Source organism: Onychomys torridus, chromosome 11, assembly GCF_903995425.1.
Source record: "Onychomys torridus chromosome 11, mOncTor1.1, whole genome shotgun sequence".
NCBI lineage: Eukaryota > Metazoa > Chordata > Mammalia > Rodentia > Cricetidae > Onychomys > Onychomys torridus.
The window spans coordinates 18,293,614-18,315,204 of NC_050453.1; the positions used below are offsets into that span (position 1 = coordinate 18,293,614).

Sequence of the window (21,591 nt, forward strand, 5' to 3'; positions counted from 1 at the left end):
AAGAGATAGATACATCTTAAGCCTCTAAAATCCTTTGACTTTCCTGCAATATTAGTCTACTCATCTGAAGAATCAGTTTTCATTTATATATAAGGAAATGGGAATTAATTAGCCTATTGAGTGTGCTGTTGGAGTATGCTTGTCTACATTCATGAGGCATCTACTGTCTGGAGGTTTCATAGAGCTCTCATCCAATGTCAGTGAGGACTTAGAGGTGCTTGGGGTTAGAAATTCTCTTTGTAATATTCTGGCCCTAGTCTGAAATTCTTTTGTGTTGTAAACTAGATGGATCGTGTGTGCTACATTTATTTCAATGGATAATACAAGATTATGCATTTTTTTCTATGTGGAGAATCTAATGTCTCAGATCTTACTAATTCATTCTTTTCAACAATTATTAAATCATGTACATGTATACACGTGTGTTGGGGGGGCTTTTAGATTTTCATTTTCTTTTTTGCCTTCATTTTTCTGTTGTCTTTAATAGTAGTACTCCTGGCTTTAATTAGAAAAACATTATTAAACTTTAACTTGAAGCAGTTTTTCATATTATCTTTTGTTGTCTAAATAAAAATTTTCTTAGATATTTTACTGCATTTTTGTTTTTAAAATTAAGTTTATGTTAACTTATAGTTGAAAACATAAAATTATACATATTAGTGGATCCAATCTCATTTTAATGCATATATACATTTTTATATCTCCTCAGACATTTATTTAAGATAATTCTTAGAAATGCACAGTATATTCCTATCTGGTAACCCCACTGTACACTAACATGTCATAACTTCTTCTCCAGCTGTACTCCTATTCACTAATCAGCCTTTCACTATCATCTGTCCCTTCTCACAGTCTCTGTAGCCTTTGCCCATCACCATCCTCTCCTTTAGACTCCACATATCCATGAGATAATGTCCTTTCAGGCCCCAGCTCTCTTACCATAATGAGCTCTAGTTCCGTCCATGTTGCCTTAAAGGACAGGATTATTTCCTTTTTTTAAGAGTGAAGAATATTCTACTGTGTATATGTGTTGTATTTTCTTTATTCATTCATCAGTTGGTAGACACTTAGATTATTTTCATCTGTTGATTTGTGTGAATAGTACTACTATGAACATGGTCAAGCACTTGCCTTTTTGAATGGCCAATTTAATTCTTTTGGATAAATGCCCAGAAGTGGGATGGCTAGATCATAGGGTAGTTATTAAATTTTTGAAGAATTTGCCATACTCCATAGTGTTTCAGTTATTGTGCCTTTAAAATGCTCACGCTCTTTGAGCATTTCATAAATGTATATGATTATTTTCATCACAGCTACCCTACTCCCTGCTTCAAGTCACCATGGATCACCCTCCACTCTGTAACCCTTCCAAACTTCATGTATTCATTTTTTAAAAAGGTAATTCATTGAATCCAATTAGTACCACCAATATGTTCATGGGTGTGGGGATGTCTAATGCAACCTCTCAGTGACCATTCTTCTGAAGAAAACTGACTTTTTTCCCCCAGCAACCTTCAATTGCCCAAGCTTCTCAGCTGGATATGAGGCCTCATGGTCTCCCAGTTCATGCTGCAGTGTTGACATGCTTTATCTTATACAGTCACCATCACTGCGGTGGCTCATGAGTGCAGCAGGCCTGTCAGGTCCTCCCCATCCTTCCTGACTTAGGACTCGTTAACAATCTTTCTGTCCTCATCAATTCCTCATTGTTCTATGAGCCTTACAGGGAAGGGGTGTGACACACCTGTCCCATTTAAGGGTGAGCACTCCATGCATAGTCACTTACTGTCTACATTTTGACCAACAATGAATCTCTGTTTTAACCTCTGTCTTAGTTAGGGTTTCTATTGCTGTGAAGAGACACCATGGCCACGACTTATAAAGGAAAGCATTTAGTTGGGACTGGCTTACAGTTTAGAGGTTTAATCCATTATTGTCATGGGGGAAAGCATGGTGGTATACAGGATAACATGGTGCTGGAGAAGGAGCTGAGAGTTCTAAATCTGCAAGCAGTTGGAAGAGAATGAGCTACTAAGCCTTGCTTGAGCTTTTGAGACCTAAAAGCCTGCCCATAGTGACAAACCTCCTTCAGTAAAGCCACACCTACTCCAATAAGGCCACACTTTCTAATAATGCCACTCTCTATGGGCCTGTGGAGGCCATTTTTATTCAAACCACCACAACTTCCATTCACTATAAAAAGAAGCTTTTCTTACAAAGATTGCACTAATCTTTGGGTATAAAGATATGTTTAGAAGACAGCTGGATACTACGTCTACTTAAGCAAAATAACAATAATATGTTCTCCCTTAGAGCCTATTAGCTACCTGGCAATGGTTCATGGCCAGGTTTACAGCATCAGACATGAGTTCCCTCCTGTATAGTGGTCCTTAAATCCAATCAGAAAGTAGTTAATTACTTCCATAACATCCACATCACTATTGCACCTATGGGAATATCTTGTCAGACTGGTTATTGTTACTCACAGAGTTCACTGTTTGGTAAGACAGTTACTGATTTTCTTTCCCAGTAGACTGCATTGTCCCTTTTAGTAACTGTGAAAGCTAGCTTTTAGGAAGGCCTTCTAGGTTAGTACCAGCTTGATTTCTCCTTGTCCTGTCTGAAAGTTATGAAGTAATTATCAACATTCTTAACAGTGACATTGTATCTAACTAGGTCTGAAATTGTCTAGTGTTTCATATATAGTGTTGAAGAATCATCTAAAATATATGTACAGAAATTTAAAACAATGTGGTTAAAAGTACAAAGACAAAGATTCTATAGAATTAGATTCATAGGGGATCCAGATAATAGAATTATTCTATAGTAATTAAAAGTACTAAGCATGTATGTATATATGTATGTATGCTTAAGGCTGGGGAATTGACAGAAATTATAAAAAAGAAACACAGTGTAAAACTGCTGGAAGACTTTTGTAATTCTGATTGCTAGTGAGTGGTTTTAATTTTAAGTTAGGCTTCACGTTAGTGAACCTGAAGACCAATAAGAAGAGACTACACAGCAGGAAGCATGCAGAGGTAGGACAGAAAGTAGAAACTGATGATAGTAGAATGGAGGGCAGATTATGCAATGAGGAGGTCTTACAGATTATCATTGAACTTTAAAGTAATTTGAGACAGTGAGGCAGGAAGAATTTAAATTAACAGTGCGTGAGATTTTTCTAGAATGTCTAAAGATTACAATCCCACAGGACCAAAAGTTCTACAAATACCAAGTGAGTTAAATACAAAGAAAATTCCTAGTCCAGTTAGATTGGTTGTTTTTTTGTTTTGTTTTGTTTGTTTGGTTTTTCAAGAAAGGATGTTTTAATTATGGTTTCTTTTGCTGTGAAGAGACACCATAACCAAGGCAACTCTTATAAAAAGGGAAACATTTAATTGAAGTAGCAGCTTACAGTTCAGAGGTTTAGTTCATTATCATCATGATGGGGGAGCATGCAATCATGCAGGCTGATATGGTGCTGGCTACATCTTGATCAGAAGGCAACAGTAAGTGGTATGACACACTGAGTGTAGTTTGAGCATAGGAAACCTCAAAGCCCATTTCCACAGTGAAGCACTTCCTCTAACAAGGCCACACCTACTCCACCAAAGCCACACCTTCTAATATTGCCACTCCCTTTGGGGGCCTTTTTAATTCAAACCACCACTTCCACAGAACCTCTCCCAGTTTCATCTCTTTCTTCTCCATACCCTCTTGTATTTTGCGCTCTGTTCTTCTTTAGAAGGTACTATATGGCAGTAAACGGCCTGGTCCTCTGGCTGCTGTAGCTTCCCACCCTCTTTTCTGTGGTGTCCTGAGTGTGCGTAGGAATTGTGTCGTAAACGTCCTGATTGGGGTGGGCTCACAATGGTCAGTTGTTCTCTGAGTTGAACAAGCTGTGACTTTCAGTGATCGTCTCCATCTGCTGCAGAGAGAAGCCTCTGTGATGAGGGAGGTGAAAGCTGCTCTTACTGTGGCCCAAGGACAAGTGTTTAGAGGAGAGTAGTCCTAGAGTCTCCTCGGGTCCATGACCTCAGCAGCCACAGATAGTTTGCTGAGTTGACAATGCAAGGCATAAATTTCCTCATATTGAGTAAACCTTAGGTCCAGTAGGATGGCCGTTGTTTACTCCTAGGGTATAAATGCCACTATTGCACCTTTCAGAATGTCTTGCAGTTCTGGTCATTGTGATTCACAGGCATTACAGCTAAATAGGACTGTTGATTACTTTCTCATTCTGGCAGCTTGTATAGCTCCTTTCAGAACTATGAGAGCTAGTTCTCAGGGAGGGGCCTTCCATGTTAGGTTATGGCTGACTCCTCGAAATCCTGTGTCTTAAGTGTGTGGTGTCTTTAGCAGCAGAGTGTTGCCTTCCTTTTCTGGAAGGCAGTGAAGGGCTATAGCAATAGCTCATGTTATCTGGGGTCTCTTGGACTCCTCTTCTAGTAGCTCAAAAGGACTTTTTCTGTACCTGGCACCAAGATGTGTGTGTGTGTGTGTGTGTGTGTGTGTGTGTGTGTGTGTGTGTGTGTTAAACTTTCCTTTTATTTATTCTTTGTGTCTTTTACATCATGCACCTCAATCCCATTCATTTCCCTGTCCCTTTGTACCAACCTCCACCCCAAATAAAATAAAATAAAATTTAAGAGATAAAAAGAAAATCTAGGACTGGAGTAATGGCTCAGCGGTTAAGAGCACTGGCTGCTCTTCCAGAGATCCTGAGTTCAATTCCCAGCAACCACATGGTGGCTCACAACCATCTGTAATGAGATCTGGTGCCCTCTTCTGACCTGTAGGCAGACATACAAGCAAAACACTGTATACATGATAAATAAATACATCTTTAAAAAACAAAAAACAAAGTTTTAAAAAAAAAGAAAAATCTAATCATGGAAGCTGTAGTGTCGCACATTGAGTTATGCAGTAAACCCTTTTGTTCATATATCTTTACTTGAAAGTGTTCATTGCCACGAGTCTGGTTCAAGGCTTCTGGTTTCTGCTACACTATTGATGCTGACTCCTCTTGGATATCCTGTTGTTACCCTGTGTCCTGGAGATCCTGCAGCTTTGGGTCTGCAGGACTGGCCCCTTTACATGCTCCTGCAGATCATTGATAGGGTGGAAGTTGGGGTGGGCCAATTCATAACCCTGGTTCTGGGCCTGGGTAGTTGCAAGGTTGTTTAGCCTATCAGCTCTTTCCAGTCCTCACTACCGTGGTGAGCTCTCCAGTACTGCCCTAACTAGTTTACTCTTTGCAGCAATGAACAAGGAGCCAGGCCAGTGCTCCTGCTTTCACACCCAGGATTGGCTCTCTCACACCTACACTGGTCAGGGCCAGCTTTACTGTCTTGCTTCGGTGAGGTTTTGGGGCCACTCTCCTGAGTGCTGCAGCTGGTGAGGGGTATGGGCAGCTCTCCAGCTCTTAAGACCTCAGGGCAGGCTTTTCCACTCTTCTTAGACATGGGGGCTGTGCATCTTTCCTCTGCCGATCATGCCTCTATATGGCAATGAGGGGCGGGGGTGGGTAGATGGGGGCAGGACAGATCTCTTATGCTCATGTTCTTGGGGCTGGCTTACCTGCATGTATTGTTCCCCTCCTCACCCTCTCCATCAACAGGATCAGCTCTGTTCCACTGTCCATTTGAGGTGCAGAACCAACTTTCCTGAGTATTGCAGCTGGTAAAGGGGGGGGTGGTCAGCTCTCTCTCCAGCTGGAGGCAGTAGGGACAAAGAAGAAGGGCATCTTTCTCTTACCCGGTCACCACACCACAGACAAGGGAGGCAGTACTGGCTGTGCCCCTCTTATGCCCCCAGGGCTGGCTCCTGTGCCCCTGTCTACAGGGTCACCTCTACTGTGCTGGCCAGGCAAGGCAGAGGTCCTGTGCTCTTAAGTGCTTCAGCTGCTTCAGGTGTTGGGGGTGAGGAAAGGAGGGCATTTCCCCTTACCCACACCACCACATGGCGGTTGAGAGGGTCATGACCTGCTCTCCTGTTCTTAACCCTTCAGAGCCAGTTTGTCTATGGCCCTGTGAACAGGGTCAGCTCTGTTGTGCTCCCAAATGAGGTGTAGGACTCTATCCTGAGTGTTTCAGCTGGTGAAGAGTAGGACCAGTTCTCCCTAGAGTTGTAGCCAATTAGGGGTGATGCCAGCTCTTCACAGCTCTATTAGTTCACCGTAACAGTACCCTTCTGTACAGCACTACAGGCACCGGGTGGGCCGATGTTTTCTCCTCAGAGTCTAAAGAGTGAGTCTTTGTGTTCTGCTCAGCCTGTTATGGTGCTAGGGGCACCAGGGTTTTTGTTTGACAGTTTACAGTTTTAGGAGGAGTAATGTCACCACAAAGGGTAGCTTACATTGTGTGTGTGTGTGTGTGTGTGTGTGTGTGTGTGTGTGTGTGTGTGTGTGTATAATATGTATTTGTAGGTAGATACCATTTTATGCAGTAAGTGAACATTATAATTACCATATAAGTGCTACTTCTGACTCTAGGCCTGCAGCAAAAATGCTTTTAGGATTATTATCACCTAGAGATGTTGGCAGAGAGGGTGGCTACACAATAGACTATTTGTATTCATCTTATAAATTATAAAAGGTGTAAGTAACTTACCTTCTGTTAATGAGAAATTGTATTCATTTTTATAGAGAAGAATGGACAGAAGCGATCCAAGCTGTAGCAGACCGACTGCAGAGGCAAGAAGAGGAGAGAATGAACTGTAGTCCAACTTCACAAATTGATAATATAGGAGAGGAAGAGATGGATGCATCTACAACTCATCATAAAAGAAAGGTAGAAAATAATGACTTATTTCACTTCTAAATACAGTCTTAATATACTGAAAACTGCTTCTGAAAGACATGTCAGCCAGTTTTCTTACTGCATTTATTACTTTGTGAACCTAAAGCATCTGTTGACTAAAACCTAGTATTGCACCAGCACTGCAGTATTGAACGTCTGTAGACTGATGGAGGAGTGCTTTAAAGATGACATTTTATTTTGTGGATAACAACATTTTAGAAATTTGGAAATTAAATGTTTTCTTTAAGGTGAAATGTCTCTGTGGTTTATTCCCTTTGCCTTCAGCCTCATCAAAACTACCTATAAAAGTTAGTCTTAGAAATAACACAGTGGGGCTGGAGAGATAGCTCAGAGGTTAAGAGCACTGACTGCTCTTCCCAAGGTCCTGAGTTCAATTCCCAGCAATCACATGGTGGCTCACAACCATCTGTAATGACATCTGGCGCCCTCTTCTGTGTACATAATAAATAAATAAATTTAAAAAAAATAACACATTTTCTTTTAATTGCTGCTCATGAGCCAATGAAGGAGAAAACCCACAACTTTTCATTCCTCAGTGCCCCAGATTAATAGATAATTATATAGGAATTGTAAATAATATTTTTCAGTACTATAAAAATTTAAAAATAACTTCATTATGTAAAAAATGGTATTCAAAACTAGCCTAATGTGATTATTTGAAAATTCCTACATATAGGGAAGAATGGACTGAAGCTATCCAAGCTGTAGCTTGATGGTCAATATAATAGATTGAAATGTCATTTGCATGTATATGTTAAATATATGTTTGCTGCTTATTTTATAAATTATATTCGAGTGTGAAAAAAACAAATGCTCAAAGTATTGCCAATTATGTTTTTCACTTATTTTACTAACTAGTTGATAATTAATTAATTAATTTCACAGTGCTGGTATTTTGAACTGTGGAGTATGCAAATGTTCCTCTATTATTGAACTCTGCCATTTGGTGTTAGTATTGTGAGCAGAACTGCTTTTCATGTTAGATTTCCTGGATTCAAATCCTTTCATTTCCACATGCTATCTATCTGTGAACTTATTGAAATTATATAGTCACAACTTAGAGAATTGACTAAAGTTTTTTCTTTAATTAACATTCTGTACTTAATGCCTGTGAACATTTTCTGTCTTTTTAGTTTTAATTTTCCCCCATTTTATATTACATGCAAAATATGGATATTTTGCTTTCAAGTGTATCTGTGTACCAAGTGCGTGCAGTACCTGGGGAGTTGAGAAGAGGGATAATAGATCCCCTAGAATTGGAGTTACAAATAGTTGTGAGCATCATGTAGGAACCGAGCCAATATTTTTAGTAGAAGAGCAGTCCATGTGCTTAACTGCTGTGTCACCTCTATATGCCCCTTTCCTGTCCTTTATGTGGAGGATGTAGACAAATCATCTCTTTTGTGATTGTTGGTTTGAATATGTAGGTCATTATAAGTTGATTTCTCAGTCAGGAAGATGAACATAACCTATCTTTACCCATTTATTAAGATCAGAAATTTCCTTTTCCATGGATGTGTATAACTTGAAGTTTGACTGTGTTAATAAATTTGAATCAAGTTCCAGTTAATCTCGTTCTTTGATTTTAAACTGCTGCATTAAAAAGCAAGCTCTACCAGCTCTACCCTGTTTAATTTTTCTGAAATTCTAAATATATGCTTAACAGATCAGTAAGATACAGTTAAGCCAGGAATTAAAAATGGTGAGTTTGTAACACTAAAACTTGATGAACTATATCCAATCAATGGAAGGATATTAAATATAAGCATGGACATTGATCAGCAATAAAATTGAGTAGACACACAATTTTAAAAGGTAATAGTGGAAATATTTTCTTGAGAAGACCGGTTATAAATGATAACTGAATCATACTTTTTTATAATTACTAAGTTGAATATAATTCTTTATCAGTAACCGTTAATAAGTGTTTATTTTTTGCTTATTTTGCAGTAGACTCTGAGCAGTACTTTTGCATTTATCTTAGCCATTTAAAAGTCATCTGAGGTATAGACAACTAATATGCCATTTTATAGTTGAGACATCTGATAATACAAGTTAAATATCATACTCAGATATCTAAATCTTTTAATTATACATTATATAACCTCACTATGTAACATTTCTTTGGATCATACTTCAGCAGAATGTTAATATTGTAAAATAGTGGTAGAACGTGAAGATCTCTGAGTCCTAATGTGTGGGTAGATCTCCTAACTCATCTTTTAGCTTCTTTATCTATCAAAATTCTTTAGGTAATTATTGTACCTAACTCATGTACTTGTGACTCTTAAATTGAAGGGATATTTCACATTTAAATATAAGTATAAAGTCAGTGTTAATGATTGTAGTTAGTATCCTACTTTGTCTCATAAAAGTAATTAAGCGTCTTTCTATAGATTGTCTTAGAATTATTTACTAAAACCTGAGTTTAAAAATAAAAACTTGGTAGAATTTTTTTTTTCAGTATTGGAGATTGAACCCAGGACCCTCATACATGTTATGCAAATTCTCTACTACTGAGCTGTATTTATGGTTACTTTTTTTTTGAGCTGAGGATCGAACCCAGGGCCTTACGCTGAGCTAAATCCCCAACCCATGGTACTTTTTATTCTTTTAAAATTTTAGATAGGTTCTCACTAAGTTGTCTAGAGTGGCCTTGAACCCATGCTGTATCCCAGATTGGCTTTCACTTATAAAACCCCTGGCTCAGCTTCAAAAGTAGCTGGGAGTACAGGTCTCTGCTACAGGCTCAACTGATACAAATATTTTTAATGTATTTGTGGCTCAAGGTGTTAGCCATATATGATTTCCATTTTTTTTTTTTTTTTTTTTTTGAGCTGAGGATCGAACTCAGGGCCTTGTGCTTGCTAGGTAAGCACTCTACCACTGAGCTAAATCCCCAACCCTCATTTTTTATATCTATATAATTTTAAGTGTACGTGGTAATTTAAAATAATTTTAAATCACAGGTGTCTGAAAAGTGAATGTTTGTACCACTGGCTTCTCTTTAATGAGTCCAATGATTTAGTTTAAAGTGTCCAATATTACAGTCACATATATGATAACTAGATTTAGAACTGTTTCCTGTATGTGCATCAGTCACCATGTAAAGAATTGTGATTTACATCTTTAAAAAAAAATTGGACTTCAACACATTTGAAATAAACAAGTTTTCATACTTGGCAAAATACATTTTTTTAAAATGGACAATACTATTGAGAGGACACTTAATGGTAGCTATGCTGAGAGTGGTCTTGACTTCTGCCTCTTGACCATGCAGCAATTTGATTTGTTCCCAGAGTAGAGTATTGCCAAAGCATTTGTTGAAACACCTAGGACTCTGTTGCTACAGTATTTGTCCAAGCACCCAGGACTCTTGAAAAGGGAGACACTGCATAATGGGGAAAAGAGACAAGGTCTGACAATCAAATTTAAATATCCTTCTTTTTGAAGATGTTTCAAAGGGGTGTGTATGATTTGAATATGTTTGTAAGACTTTTGTTGTGTGTAGACACTGATTTCTTTGCTTAAAATGGCCAGTTTTAAGGGATTCATATTTCTGAAGATTATCCATGCGTCCATCTAATGATGCTTTCTTCTATGTCTCTGTATATGTATGTGTGTATATTTGTGTGTGTGCGTGTGTGTGTAGACTTGTATACCTGCTATGTAGCTCAGGCTAGCTTTGTATCTATTATGGTATGGGCCTATAGTCTTTGGGTAATAGGTTTTTATTTTCATGCCTAGATTTGTAATTGCTTCCTCTTTTTGTTAATCATTAACATTTTTTAAAAGATTTATTTTATTTTTTTAAAGATTTTATTTATTTATTAGATATACAACATGTATGACTGCAGGCCAGAAGAAGGCCCCAGATCTTATTACAAATATTTGTGAGCCACCATGTGGTTGCTGGGAATTGAACTCAGGACCTGTGGAAGAGCCGTTAGTGCTCTTAACCTCTGAGCCATCTCTCCAGCCCCAGTCATTAACATTTTTATCATATCTTTTCTTGTATCCCCAAAAGGAAAACATTTTGAAATAGCTTTTATTTCACTTTGCAAATATTAGGTAGTTTCTGTGTATGCCATTCTGAGCATGTACATTTGCTATAAAGGCCCTTTTAATTTGTTGAAGCTCTGTCAAAATAGATACATAACCTGTTTCTGGTGATATAATTTAGAATACTACTTAACTAATATTAGTTTCTGTGTAAGTTCCTTTTTCAAAAGATTGACAAACTGACAGAAACTGAAATTCAGTTGAAGACTGCTATATTATTTTACTTTTTTTGCCTCTTGTCCCTAAAAATTGCAACCTTCAAGGATTGTGGTAATGTTTTATGTATGTTGCTTTTCATCTGAAAATGTCATAAAGCAATTTACAAATTATTTTTCTATTTTGTCTCCAAGACTTAGAGATAACAATAGTATTTAGTAATTGTGTGTATTAGTATCATTTTTTTTTAGTGGTTTTAGATGAAAAATAAAGAAGGTACTATATGCTATGTTGAACAATAAAATGAATTTTGGCTTGGTTACCAGACTTTACCTGTTTATTGCCATGAAAATAGCAGAAACAATAGCTGTGTTGTTTCTTACGGTTTTGTTGCTAGATGGGCTGTTCTGCTGTTCTTGCATAGATCTTCAAATAATTTATTTTTGGCTGCCCATGTGCTGGCCTTGAAAATCCAAAGAAAACTTTTTGTTATGTCCCATGGTTTGGTGTTGACTTTTGCTTTCATAATTTCTGCACTTTTTCTCTGTGCATGTGGGATCTTATCTTCCAGGGTCTCGGTGTATAGTTCTCCCTCCAACAAAGTAATTCCACACAGAATTTCTCAATTTCCACACAGAAGGAAAGCTGTCTCTTGAGAGTTTCTAAGAGAGAAAAAAACTTTTAAGTGCCATGTCTAAAGGCTGGCTCTGGAACTGGCATAGACTATTTGATCAAATAGTTTAAGGAGCCATGAATTTGAAAGAGCAGGAAGGTGCAAGGAGGGTCTGGAAAGTGAAAAGGGAATGGGGAAATTGTGTACTTATATGCTATTAAAAATGCCACAAAGGCGGGGGCGGGGGGTGGTCAAGATCATGAAGGGAAATAGAGACAACTGGACCAAGTTCATAGGAACTCACGAACTCTTGACTGACAGCTGTGGAGCCTGCGTGGGACTGGACTAGACCCTCTCTGCATACAGGAGAGAGAGGTGTAGCTGGGTCTTTTGGAAGGGCCCCTGGCAGTGTGATCAAGATTTATCCCCAGTGCATGACCTTGCTTTCTGGATACTCACCCTTGATGCAGCAGGGAGGGGCTTGGTCCTGCCTTGACTGAATGTACTAGGCTTAGCTGTCCCCCCCATGGGAGAACTTACCCTTTTGGAGGAGGGGACTAGGGGTAGGTCCAGAAGACGGGGGGGGGGTGAGGGTGGGTTCAGGAGGAGAGATGGGAGAGGGATCTGTGGTTGGTATGTAAAATGAATAAAAAAAATTAAAAAGAAAAAGTTGCCAATCAGGTAGAGACTGAGAGTTGGGGAGGGAGGAAGGGAAAGGAAGGGGGGTGAATATGGGAAAGAAATAGACTGCTGCTTGGTGGCAACAAGACAGTCATATTTGGGGTCTCATAGTTTGTTCTTTATCCTCTGAGTTTTTAAATCTGTTAGTGAAATGAAGTATGTCTAGCTATCTATCATTTTTCTAAATGACTGTAACTTTTCCACATATGTGCATCTACATTTGATTTATAATTGAATCAATAAGTATATGTTATTTCTCCTGCTCTCTTTTTGACATTTACTTTTCCTTTGAACTAGATGTGTTAAGACATTATAATTTGACATTTGGTTAAAATTACCAAAATTATAGGCAAGTGATACTAAAATTGAATGTAGCCATTCATTTATGAAATATTTAAAATGGTTTTTAATGTCAGAGTGATTCTGGCCTCAAGGAGTGAATTGAAAAATATTCTTCCCATTCCAGTTTTCAAGAAGAGTTTGTGCAGAATTGGTAGCATTTTTTTTTTCTTTAAATGTTCTGGACTTTTTCTTATTGTAAAAAGTTTTAGTACAAATGCAGTTCTTATATAGGGCTGTTCAGCTTATCTTTTACTTTGCCAGCGGGCTTTTGTAGTTTGTGATGTAGGTAATTTGCTTATTTCATTTCAGTGTCAATTTTACGGCATAAAGCAGTTTATTCTCTTATGGTCCCTTTAATACCTGTAGGTTTTGTAGTGATGTCACCTTTATCATTTCATGTTGATAATTTTAGCTTTGTGTCTATCTTCCTGATCAGTATGACTGGAAATTGACACTTCCTATGACTCTTTTCTTTTGTTTCTTTGAAAAATGCTTCTTTGCTTGTATTTTTAAATGTTTATGTGTGTATTCTTGGATATCACCTTTTCTGAGGTAGCACTTAATTTAAAAAAGCCTGAGAACTGGAAAATACTTTTTAAAAACCTTATTTTACTTTTAAAAAATGTTCTGTCAGTTAACTAATAATTTGACTGATGGAGAAATTCTAGGTTCAAAATAATTTCTACAAACTGAAAACGCCATTATTTTCAGTATCCAGGGTTGTTCAAGAAACAACCAGTAGTAGTATTTTTTTTTATTTGAAATTGGTCTAGAAATTAGTAGGATCAATATTGAGTTTACAGTGCAAGTATATTACAAGCAGACTAACAGTAAATTGTATCAACTATTTGATTGTGGTTTTCTACTCTATATTTTTCAGACAATGAATGATTTTGACTATTTGAAACTACTAGGTAAAGGTACTTTTGGAAAAGTTATTTTAGTTCGAGAGAAAGCAAGTGGAAAATACTATGCTATGAAGATTCTGAAGAAAGAAGTCATTATTGCAAAGGTAACTTGAGTCAAAAAGCTTTTTCGTATGAACATGTATCTGTGCACATTGTTGTAAATGGTATAGAAATTTCATGAAGCAATCAAAACATTGAGTTTAAACTATTACCTATTAGTAGACAACAATTAGTGTTAGTTTAAAGGTTTTCAGCACTGTATAGTATTATGTAAATTATAGTGAAGCTGTTTTATTCCATTGAGGAAATATTTCATTTGTTAATTTGAAGGAATGTTTTAACTATATATTTATGATCCACATCACTAAGTACATTAGTGTTGCTTTCACTATTTTTCCATTATGTATATGTGCCATATCAATTTCATTACCCATCCATCAGTTGAAGGACATGTAGGTGGTTTTTATTTCCTAGCTATTATGCACAGAGCAGCAGTGAACATGGCTGAGCAGTACCTATGGAGTGGGCTGTTGTTCTTTGGTCATATGCCAGGAAGTGGTATATATGGGTCATATGGTAGGTTTATTTTTGGCTTTTTGGGGACTCTACCACAATGATTTCCAGAGTGGTTGGATCAGCTTGCAATCCCACCAACAGTGAAGGTGGGTCCCCCTTTCCTTACGTTCCCTCCATTTGTTGTCAATTGTTCTGTTGGTCTTTGCCAACTGAGATTGGTAAGATGAAATTTCAGAGTTGTTATGATTTGCATTTCCCTAATTGCTAGATAGTAAGAATGTTTTTTGAGCGATTTTTTTTCCCCACCCTTATTTTGAGAACTCTTTGTTTAGATCTCAGGCCTGTTTGTTTGTTTGTTTGTTTGTTTTTGAATGGGTCATTTGTTTTTATACTCTTTGTGTTTGAATTCTTTATATATTCTGGGTGTTAATCCTCTGTCAGATGTAGAGTTAGCAAAGGTTCTCTACATTTTGTGTCCTCCTCTTCGCCTGGTTGGTTGTTTCTTTAGCCACGCAGAAGCTATTTTGTTTTATGAATCCCACTTACCACTTGCTGCCCTTAATTCTTGGGCAAAAGGAGTATTCAGAAGTTCTTTCCTGTACCTGTGTCCTGTCCTGTGGGGTACTGCCTGTGCTTTCTTCTAACAGTTCCAGTGTTTCAGGTTCACATTTAAGGCTCAACCATTTGGAAACAGTTTCTGTGCAAGGTGATAGGTGGGGTCTAATTTCACTCTTCTGCATGTGGACATTCAATTTTCCCACCACCATTTATGAAGATGCATTCTTTTCTAGAGCTTGTTTTTGTCATCTTAGTCAAATATTAAATGGCTGAAGTTACATGTATTCATGTTTGAATTTTCAGTCCTCTTCCAATACCCTGTATGTTTGTTTTTAATGTCAGGACTATGTTTTTATTGCGGTGGCTCTGTAATATATCTTGAGATCTGGAATGGAATCCCTCCAGAATTTTGTTTTGTTTTGCTCAGGATTTTTGTGGTTTCCTATGGGTTTTAGGATTTTTTTTTTTTTTTCTATTTCTCTGAAGAGGAGGAGGAGAAGATTTTGATTGGGATTGAAATTTATAAATACCTTTTGGTGGAGTGGTAATTTCCACACCATTAATTCTACCAATTCATAAGCCTGGGATGCCTTTCCATTTCCTAGTGTCTTTATCTCTTTATTCAGAGGTTTAAAATATTTATTGCAAAGGTCCTTCACCTCCTTGGTTAGGTTTATTGTAGATATTGTATTTTCTTCTTTGAGACTGTTGTGAATGGAAGTAGATCCATGACATCTTTTTCTGTATTTTTGTTGTTGATGTATAGAAAAACTATTGATGTGTACAAGTTGATCCATTATCTTTCCACTATTGATGAATTTATCATTTCTAGAAGGCTTCTAGTAGAATTTTTGGGATCTTTCATATATAGTGTCATGCCATGTGCAATGCAAATAAGGATGATTGGTTTTAACTTCTTTTTTTTATTTTGTATCTTCAATTTTCTTCTCTTACCTGATTGTTCCAGCTAGTACTTCAAGTGCAGTGGAGGAGTAGGGAGAGTGGACATCTCTGTGTGATTTCTGTCTTCAGTGGGGTTGGCTTAAGTTTTTCTCCATTTAGGATGCTGTTGATTATGCGTTTCTTATTTATAGCTCTCTTAATTAGGGTTACAATTGCTATGATGAAATACCATGATCAAAAAGCAGGTTGCGGAGGAAAGACGTTTCTTTGGCTTATACTTCCACATCATAGTCCATTGTTGAAGGCAGTCAGGACAGGAACTCAAGCAATGCTGGCTCCTGGAGGCAGGAGCTGATGCAGAGGCCGTGGAGTGGCCTGACTTCCTGGTTTGCTCCACATGGCTTGCTTAGCCTGCCTTTTTATAGATCCCAGTATCACAGCCAAGGGGTGGCCCCAACCCACAATGGGCTGAACCCTCCTACTTCAATCACTAATTAAGAAAATGCTCTATAAGCTTGCCTACTACCCGTTCTTGTGGAGACAGTTTCTCAATTGAGGCTCCCTTCTCTCTGGTGAGTTAACTTGTGTCAAATTGAAATAAAAACTAGCCAGGGCAATAGCTTTTATTATTATGAGGAGGAATATTACCTTTAGTCCTGTTTTTTTCTAGGACTTTTATCGTGAAGTCACATTGAATTTTATCAAAGGCCTTTCTGCATCTATTGATTTTTTTTTCTCGTGTTTAAATCCATTATGAAGTTTATTTACATTTTTTTTTTTTTTTGACCTGAGGCTCAAACCCAGGCCCTTGCACTTGCTAGGCAAGTACTCTACCACTGAGCTAAATCCCCAACCCTTATTTACAGTTTTGTTTTGTTTTGTTTTGTTTGTTGTTGTTTTTTTGGTTTTGTTTTCTTTTGTTTTGAGTGAGGGTTTCTCTGTTGTGGAACTGACTTTGGAGACCTCAAACTCAGAGCTCCACCTGCCTCTGCCTCCCAAGTCGTGGGACTAGAGGAGTACCCCAGCACTCCTGGCTACATATATTGACTTTCTTTATATAAACCATCCTTATATCTCAAAGCCAACTAGGCCATAGTTGATAGCTTTTTGCTATTTAGGTCTATATTTGGTTTGTAAGTATTTTATTGAGCTCTTTTTGAATCTGTATTCATTAGGGATGTTGGCCTCTAGTTTTCTGTTTTTGCTGTGTCTTTGCCTGGGTTTGGTACTAGAGTGATAATGGTCACATAGAAGCTGGGAGTGCTTCTTCTGTTTGTATCTGAATAGTTTAGGAAGGATGTAAGTCCATCTGGGCCTGTACAGTTTTAGTTGGAAACTTTTTTGTTTTTGCTTTTTCAAGACAGGTTTTCTCTGTGTATCCCTGGCTATCCTGGAACTCAAATCCGCCTGCTTCTGTGTGCTGAGTCCTGGGATTAAAGGCATGCGCCCCTCTCCTCCTCTGACCCCCCCCCAAATCTTTTTATTAGTATTTTAATTTCCTCATTTTTTATGGGTCTGTTTAGGTTGTTTACTTCTTGGCTTACCTTTGGTGGTTTGGCTCAATCTACAAAGGTATCAGTTTCTTTCAGGTCTTTCAACCTAATGGAATATAGATTTTTAAAGTATTCCTTTATCTTACTGAAATTCTTTGATATCTCCTGTAATGTTTCTCTGTTCATTTCTGATTCTATTCATTTGAATTCTCTTTCTTTCTTTTGATTAGTTGGGCCAAAGGTCTGTCCACTTTTTTTTCTATGTTCTCAAAGAACTAGGTCTTATATTCATCAATTCTTGATATTGTTTTATTTCTATTTCATTACTTTCTCCTTTTTTCTTTTATTTCCTGTCGTCTGCTGGGTTTGGATTTGGTTTGCTTTTGTTTTTGTTTCCAAGTTTTTGAGTTGCATCATTAATTAACTAATCAATTTATTTATTCATTCATTCATTTGTTTGTTTATTTTTGTTTTTGTTTTTCGAGACAGGGTTTCTCTGTAGCTTTGGAGGCTGTCCTGGAACTTGCTTTGTAGATCAGGCTGGCCTCAAACTCACAGAGATCCATCTGCCTCTGCCTCCCGAGCTCCCGAGTGCTGGGGTTACAGGCATGCGCCACCACCGCCTGGCATCAATTTATTTTTGTGCTCTGACTTTTTTTTTTTTTTTTTTTAAGCTGAGAATCGAACTCAGGGCCTTGAGCTTGCTAGGCAAGCACTCTACCACTGAACTAAATCCCCAACCCTCGTGCTCTGATTTTTTTAATGTAGGCCCTTAGTGTCCTTTCTCTGATAGGTCTGCTTTCAATGAGTCCTAGAGGTTTTGTGTTGTGTTTTTTCTTTCATTTAGTCCCAGGAAAATTTTTCTTTCTTTCTTGATTTTTTTTTTTCAAATGGGTTGTTTAATCTCTTTGAGTTTGTGTATTTACTAGAAATTTGCTGTCAATTTTAAGTTTTATTGCATAATGATCACATGATACTTGGTGATATTTCAGTTTTTCTGAATTTGTAAAGATTTGTCTTGTGTATCAGGTCATACTGGTACACGTAATTTTTTAGAAGAATTTTAGGGAAGCTCTGCCTGCTGCTGAGTAAAAAAATGTATGTCTTTTGGTGTTTGTGTAGAATATTCTGTAGATAGCTGTTAAGGCTATTTGATGTGTAATGCCATTTAATTCTTATTTTTTCTGTTTATGTTTTGTCTAGATGACCGGTCTATTGGAGAAAATGGGGTATTAAAATCATGAACTATTAAAAGGTTGATTTTAATGTGTGTCTTTTTTTTTTTAATTAGGTGAACTGGAGTGTGGTTCATGTGTATTTGGGATAGTAATAGCTTCTTGGTTAACTGTTACCTTCATTAGAATGAAGTGTCTATATCTCCTGATTAATTTTAGTTTGAAGTTGGTTTTGTTAGTTAGGATAGTGATGCCTACTTCTTGGTCCTATTTGATTGGAATTCTTTCGTTTATCCTTTTACTCTAAGGCAGTACCTATCTCTTAAACTAAGATGTGGGCCTTGAGAGATGGCTCAGCAGTTAAGAGCACTGGCTGCTTTTCCAGAGGACCCAGGTTCAATCCCCAGAGCCACATGGCAGCTCACAACTGTCTGTAACTCCTCTTCCAGGGGATCTGACACCCTCACATAAACATACATGCAGGCAAAACCCAATGTACAGAAAATGCAAATAAATAAATTATAAAACTAAGATGTGTTTCTTGATGCATTCAGCCATCCTGTATTGTTAATTGGAAAATTGAGGCCATTGATACTTAAAGTTATCATGGAAATGTGTGTGTTGATCCTAGTCATTGTGGTGTTATATTCTGGAATTGTTATTTATGTTCTCAGTAGTACTTGCTTAGTAGTTAGTCTTCAGTCCCATGGCTATGCTCACTTCTCGCTTCAGCACTAGGTATTTCTTTCTGTATTTCCTTTAGCTTTGCTTGTTGGATATAAAACTTTTAGGGTACTCATATCATGGAACATTTTATATCTCCTTTAATTATGACAGATAGTTTTGCTGGACATAGTATTTTAGGTTGGCTGTCATAGCCTTTTAGGACTTACAGACTCTTCTGGTTTTCAAAGTTGCCGTTGAGAAATCAGCTGTTATTCTGATGGATTTTTCTCTATATGTGACTTTTTTCTCCTGCAGCTTTCAATACACTTTCTTCATTAGGTATACTTAGTGTTGTAAATGTGATATGCTGTGGGCATTTTCTTTTCTGGTATACTTAGTGTTGTAAATGTGATATGCTGTGGGCATTTTCTTTTCTGGTATACTTAGTGTTGTAAATGTGATATGCTGTGGGTATTTTCTTTTCTGGTCTTGTCTATTTGTTGTTCTGTCTTTTTTTGCATTTGTGTATTTCCTTAGTTTGATGAAATTTTTATCTTTAATCTTGTTGAAGATGTGGTCTATGTCATTTATCTGGGATTCTTCTCATTTATTGCTATAAATAGAATGTTTAGTCTTTTCATGGTGTGTCCTACTTTTCCTATATGTTCCATTTATGTGTTTTAAAAAATTGTGTTCTTCATTTATTTGTTCCAATTCCTCTACTTCATCTCTGAGGCCTGATATTTTATCTTTTGCTTGATCCATTCTACTTATAAGGTTGGCCTTTGAGTTTTCTGTCTTGGCTCTTGGTATTTTCTTTTCCGTCTTCATTTCAACTTGAGTCCTCTTCAACGTTTGTATCTCTATTGAACTTCATTTTAAAATCCCGGATTGTTCTCAACATTTCTATCAGCCTTACCTTTATGTTTCCTTAGGTATCACTCATGCATTTATTTTGTTTAAGTTCTTTTCTTTTTAAATTCATTGAGCTGTTTCTTTCTTCTTTAAGTTCCTTGAAATATTTAATGAAGTTTGTGACTTTTTTTTTTTTTTTTTTTTTTTGTAGTTCTTTGACCTGGAGTTCATCCAGGTAATTTTCATTGGCACACATTTTTTTTTTAATATATATAAGATCTTTATTGACAGATAATTCACTTAGTATACAATTTTCCTGTTTTCACAATTTGATAGACTTTAGTCCAGCATCCTCATAGCCCCATGACACCATCACCATTTCCTGTTTTAGAACATTGCTGTCTTCAATTTTTTTCTTTACTTTTTTTTTTTTTTAATTGAAGGAGGGAGGAGGTCTTAAATGCAGGCTAACAGCACAATCAGAGAACCCCATAGGGCAGAAGTTTGCTTCCGATGTTTTACAATCTCAAATCTAAGCTGTTAACTCCCAATATGCAGGATACACAGACAAGGAACTTCCCTTAAGCATTCAGGAGGGTGGAATCTCACAGGGAATTAGCATAGGGAGGACATCGTGGTCAAGGTCAGCAAGCAAGGCCACAGCTACCCAAAAACGGGGGCCAGGGCCTTACAGGTCCCCCCCTTTTACTAAAAAATGAGCTTCTGGGATTAAAAGCGTGCACCACCAGGAGGCAGAGCCAGGCGGATCTCTGAGTTCGAGGCCAGCCTGGGCTACCAAGTGAGTTCCAGGAAAGGCGCAAAGCTACACAGAGAAACCCTGTCTCGAAAAACCAAAATAAATAAATAAATAAATAAATAGATAAAAAATAAAAAAAAAGAGCTTCTGACTTAGGTTGCGTGGGACATCAGCAGGTCACCTTACCCCCATCATCGAGATGCCTGTCCAGGCCACACAAGCTTTCTGTCTTAGGTTGGTGAGTGCCCCCCAGGAATTACCCATCTCTGAATACTCATTATCATACAGGCTCAATAATGTGAGAGCATTTTTTTTTTTTTTTAAAGGACGGCTGGGTTTGGGGGCAGGGAGGCACTGCCTTAATCTTTTATATTGTTTGTGTTTGCAGTGAGATCTAGGCATGTGGGCTTCTTTTGTTAGTTCTTTGTCTAACATGGACAGAGATGGTTGGGACAGAGCAGAGGATGTGCAGGTCCAGTTAGCCTTAGTGGGTAGAAATGGCTTAGGTGGAATGCAGTCTTGTTGACACAGGGGACTGGGATGGTGTTTCGGATGTACATCATAGTCAAAGCCTGGAATGTGGAGGTGGATCTAGGGGAGAGGATCATACAGACTCATTGGAATAGACACTGGAAAATGATGTGCAGGATCTGCCTGAGTAGAGAGGTTGTATATGGCATGGGAGGAGACTGTGGTTGAGGCAGGGTGGGTCCTGCCTAAAGCCTAGTGGTGGAAGGCTGTACAGGTAAGGATGGCAGAGTAGGCCTGAGGAGTGGGTGGGGGCCTAGGCTAGATCTCTAGGTAGTTGGGGAAGGTGTATTGAGGGAAGGCTCATAAGGACTCAGCTGGAGGCTGAAGAAGGATGTGTAGGATCTGGCTAGTTGGAGAGATTAGATATGACCATTTGTTGAAATTTGAGAGAAACACTTTAATTCCTTTTAATTTCTTTTTGTGTGTGTTCTGTAGTAGTTTTCTTTATAGATCCTAGGGTAATTATAATTACTATTTTGAAGCCAGAATATTCAGACTTAAGAACATTTTGATAATGCACAAAAACTTTTTCAATAAACCTATCTTTGTCACCT

General features: G+C 37.7%; 1 protein-coding gene across 2 annotated transcripts in view; it reads left to right on the forward strand.

Moving 5' to 3' along the window:
- Akt3 (AKT serine/threonine kinase 3) overlaps positions 1 to 21,591 on the forward strand; it is a 255,291-nt gene that overhangs the window by 151,539 nt on the left and 82,161 nt on the right. For both annotated transcript variants that reach the window (XM_036201762.1, XM_036201763.1), the window contains exons 5-6: positions 6,647 to 6,791; positions 13,556 to 13,687. In XM_036201762.1, coding sequence (XP_036057655.1) covers positions 6,647 to 6,791; positions 13,556 to 13,687 — 277 coding nt within the window. The remainder of the gene's footprint in view (positions 1 to 6,646; positions 6,792 to 13,555; positions 13,688 to 21,591) is intronic.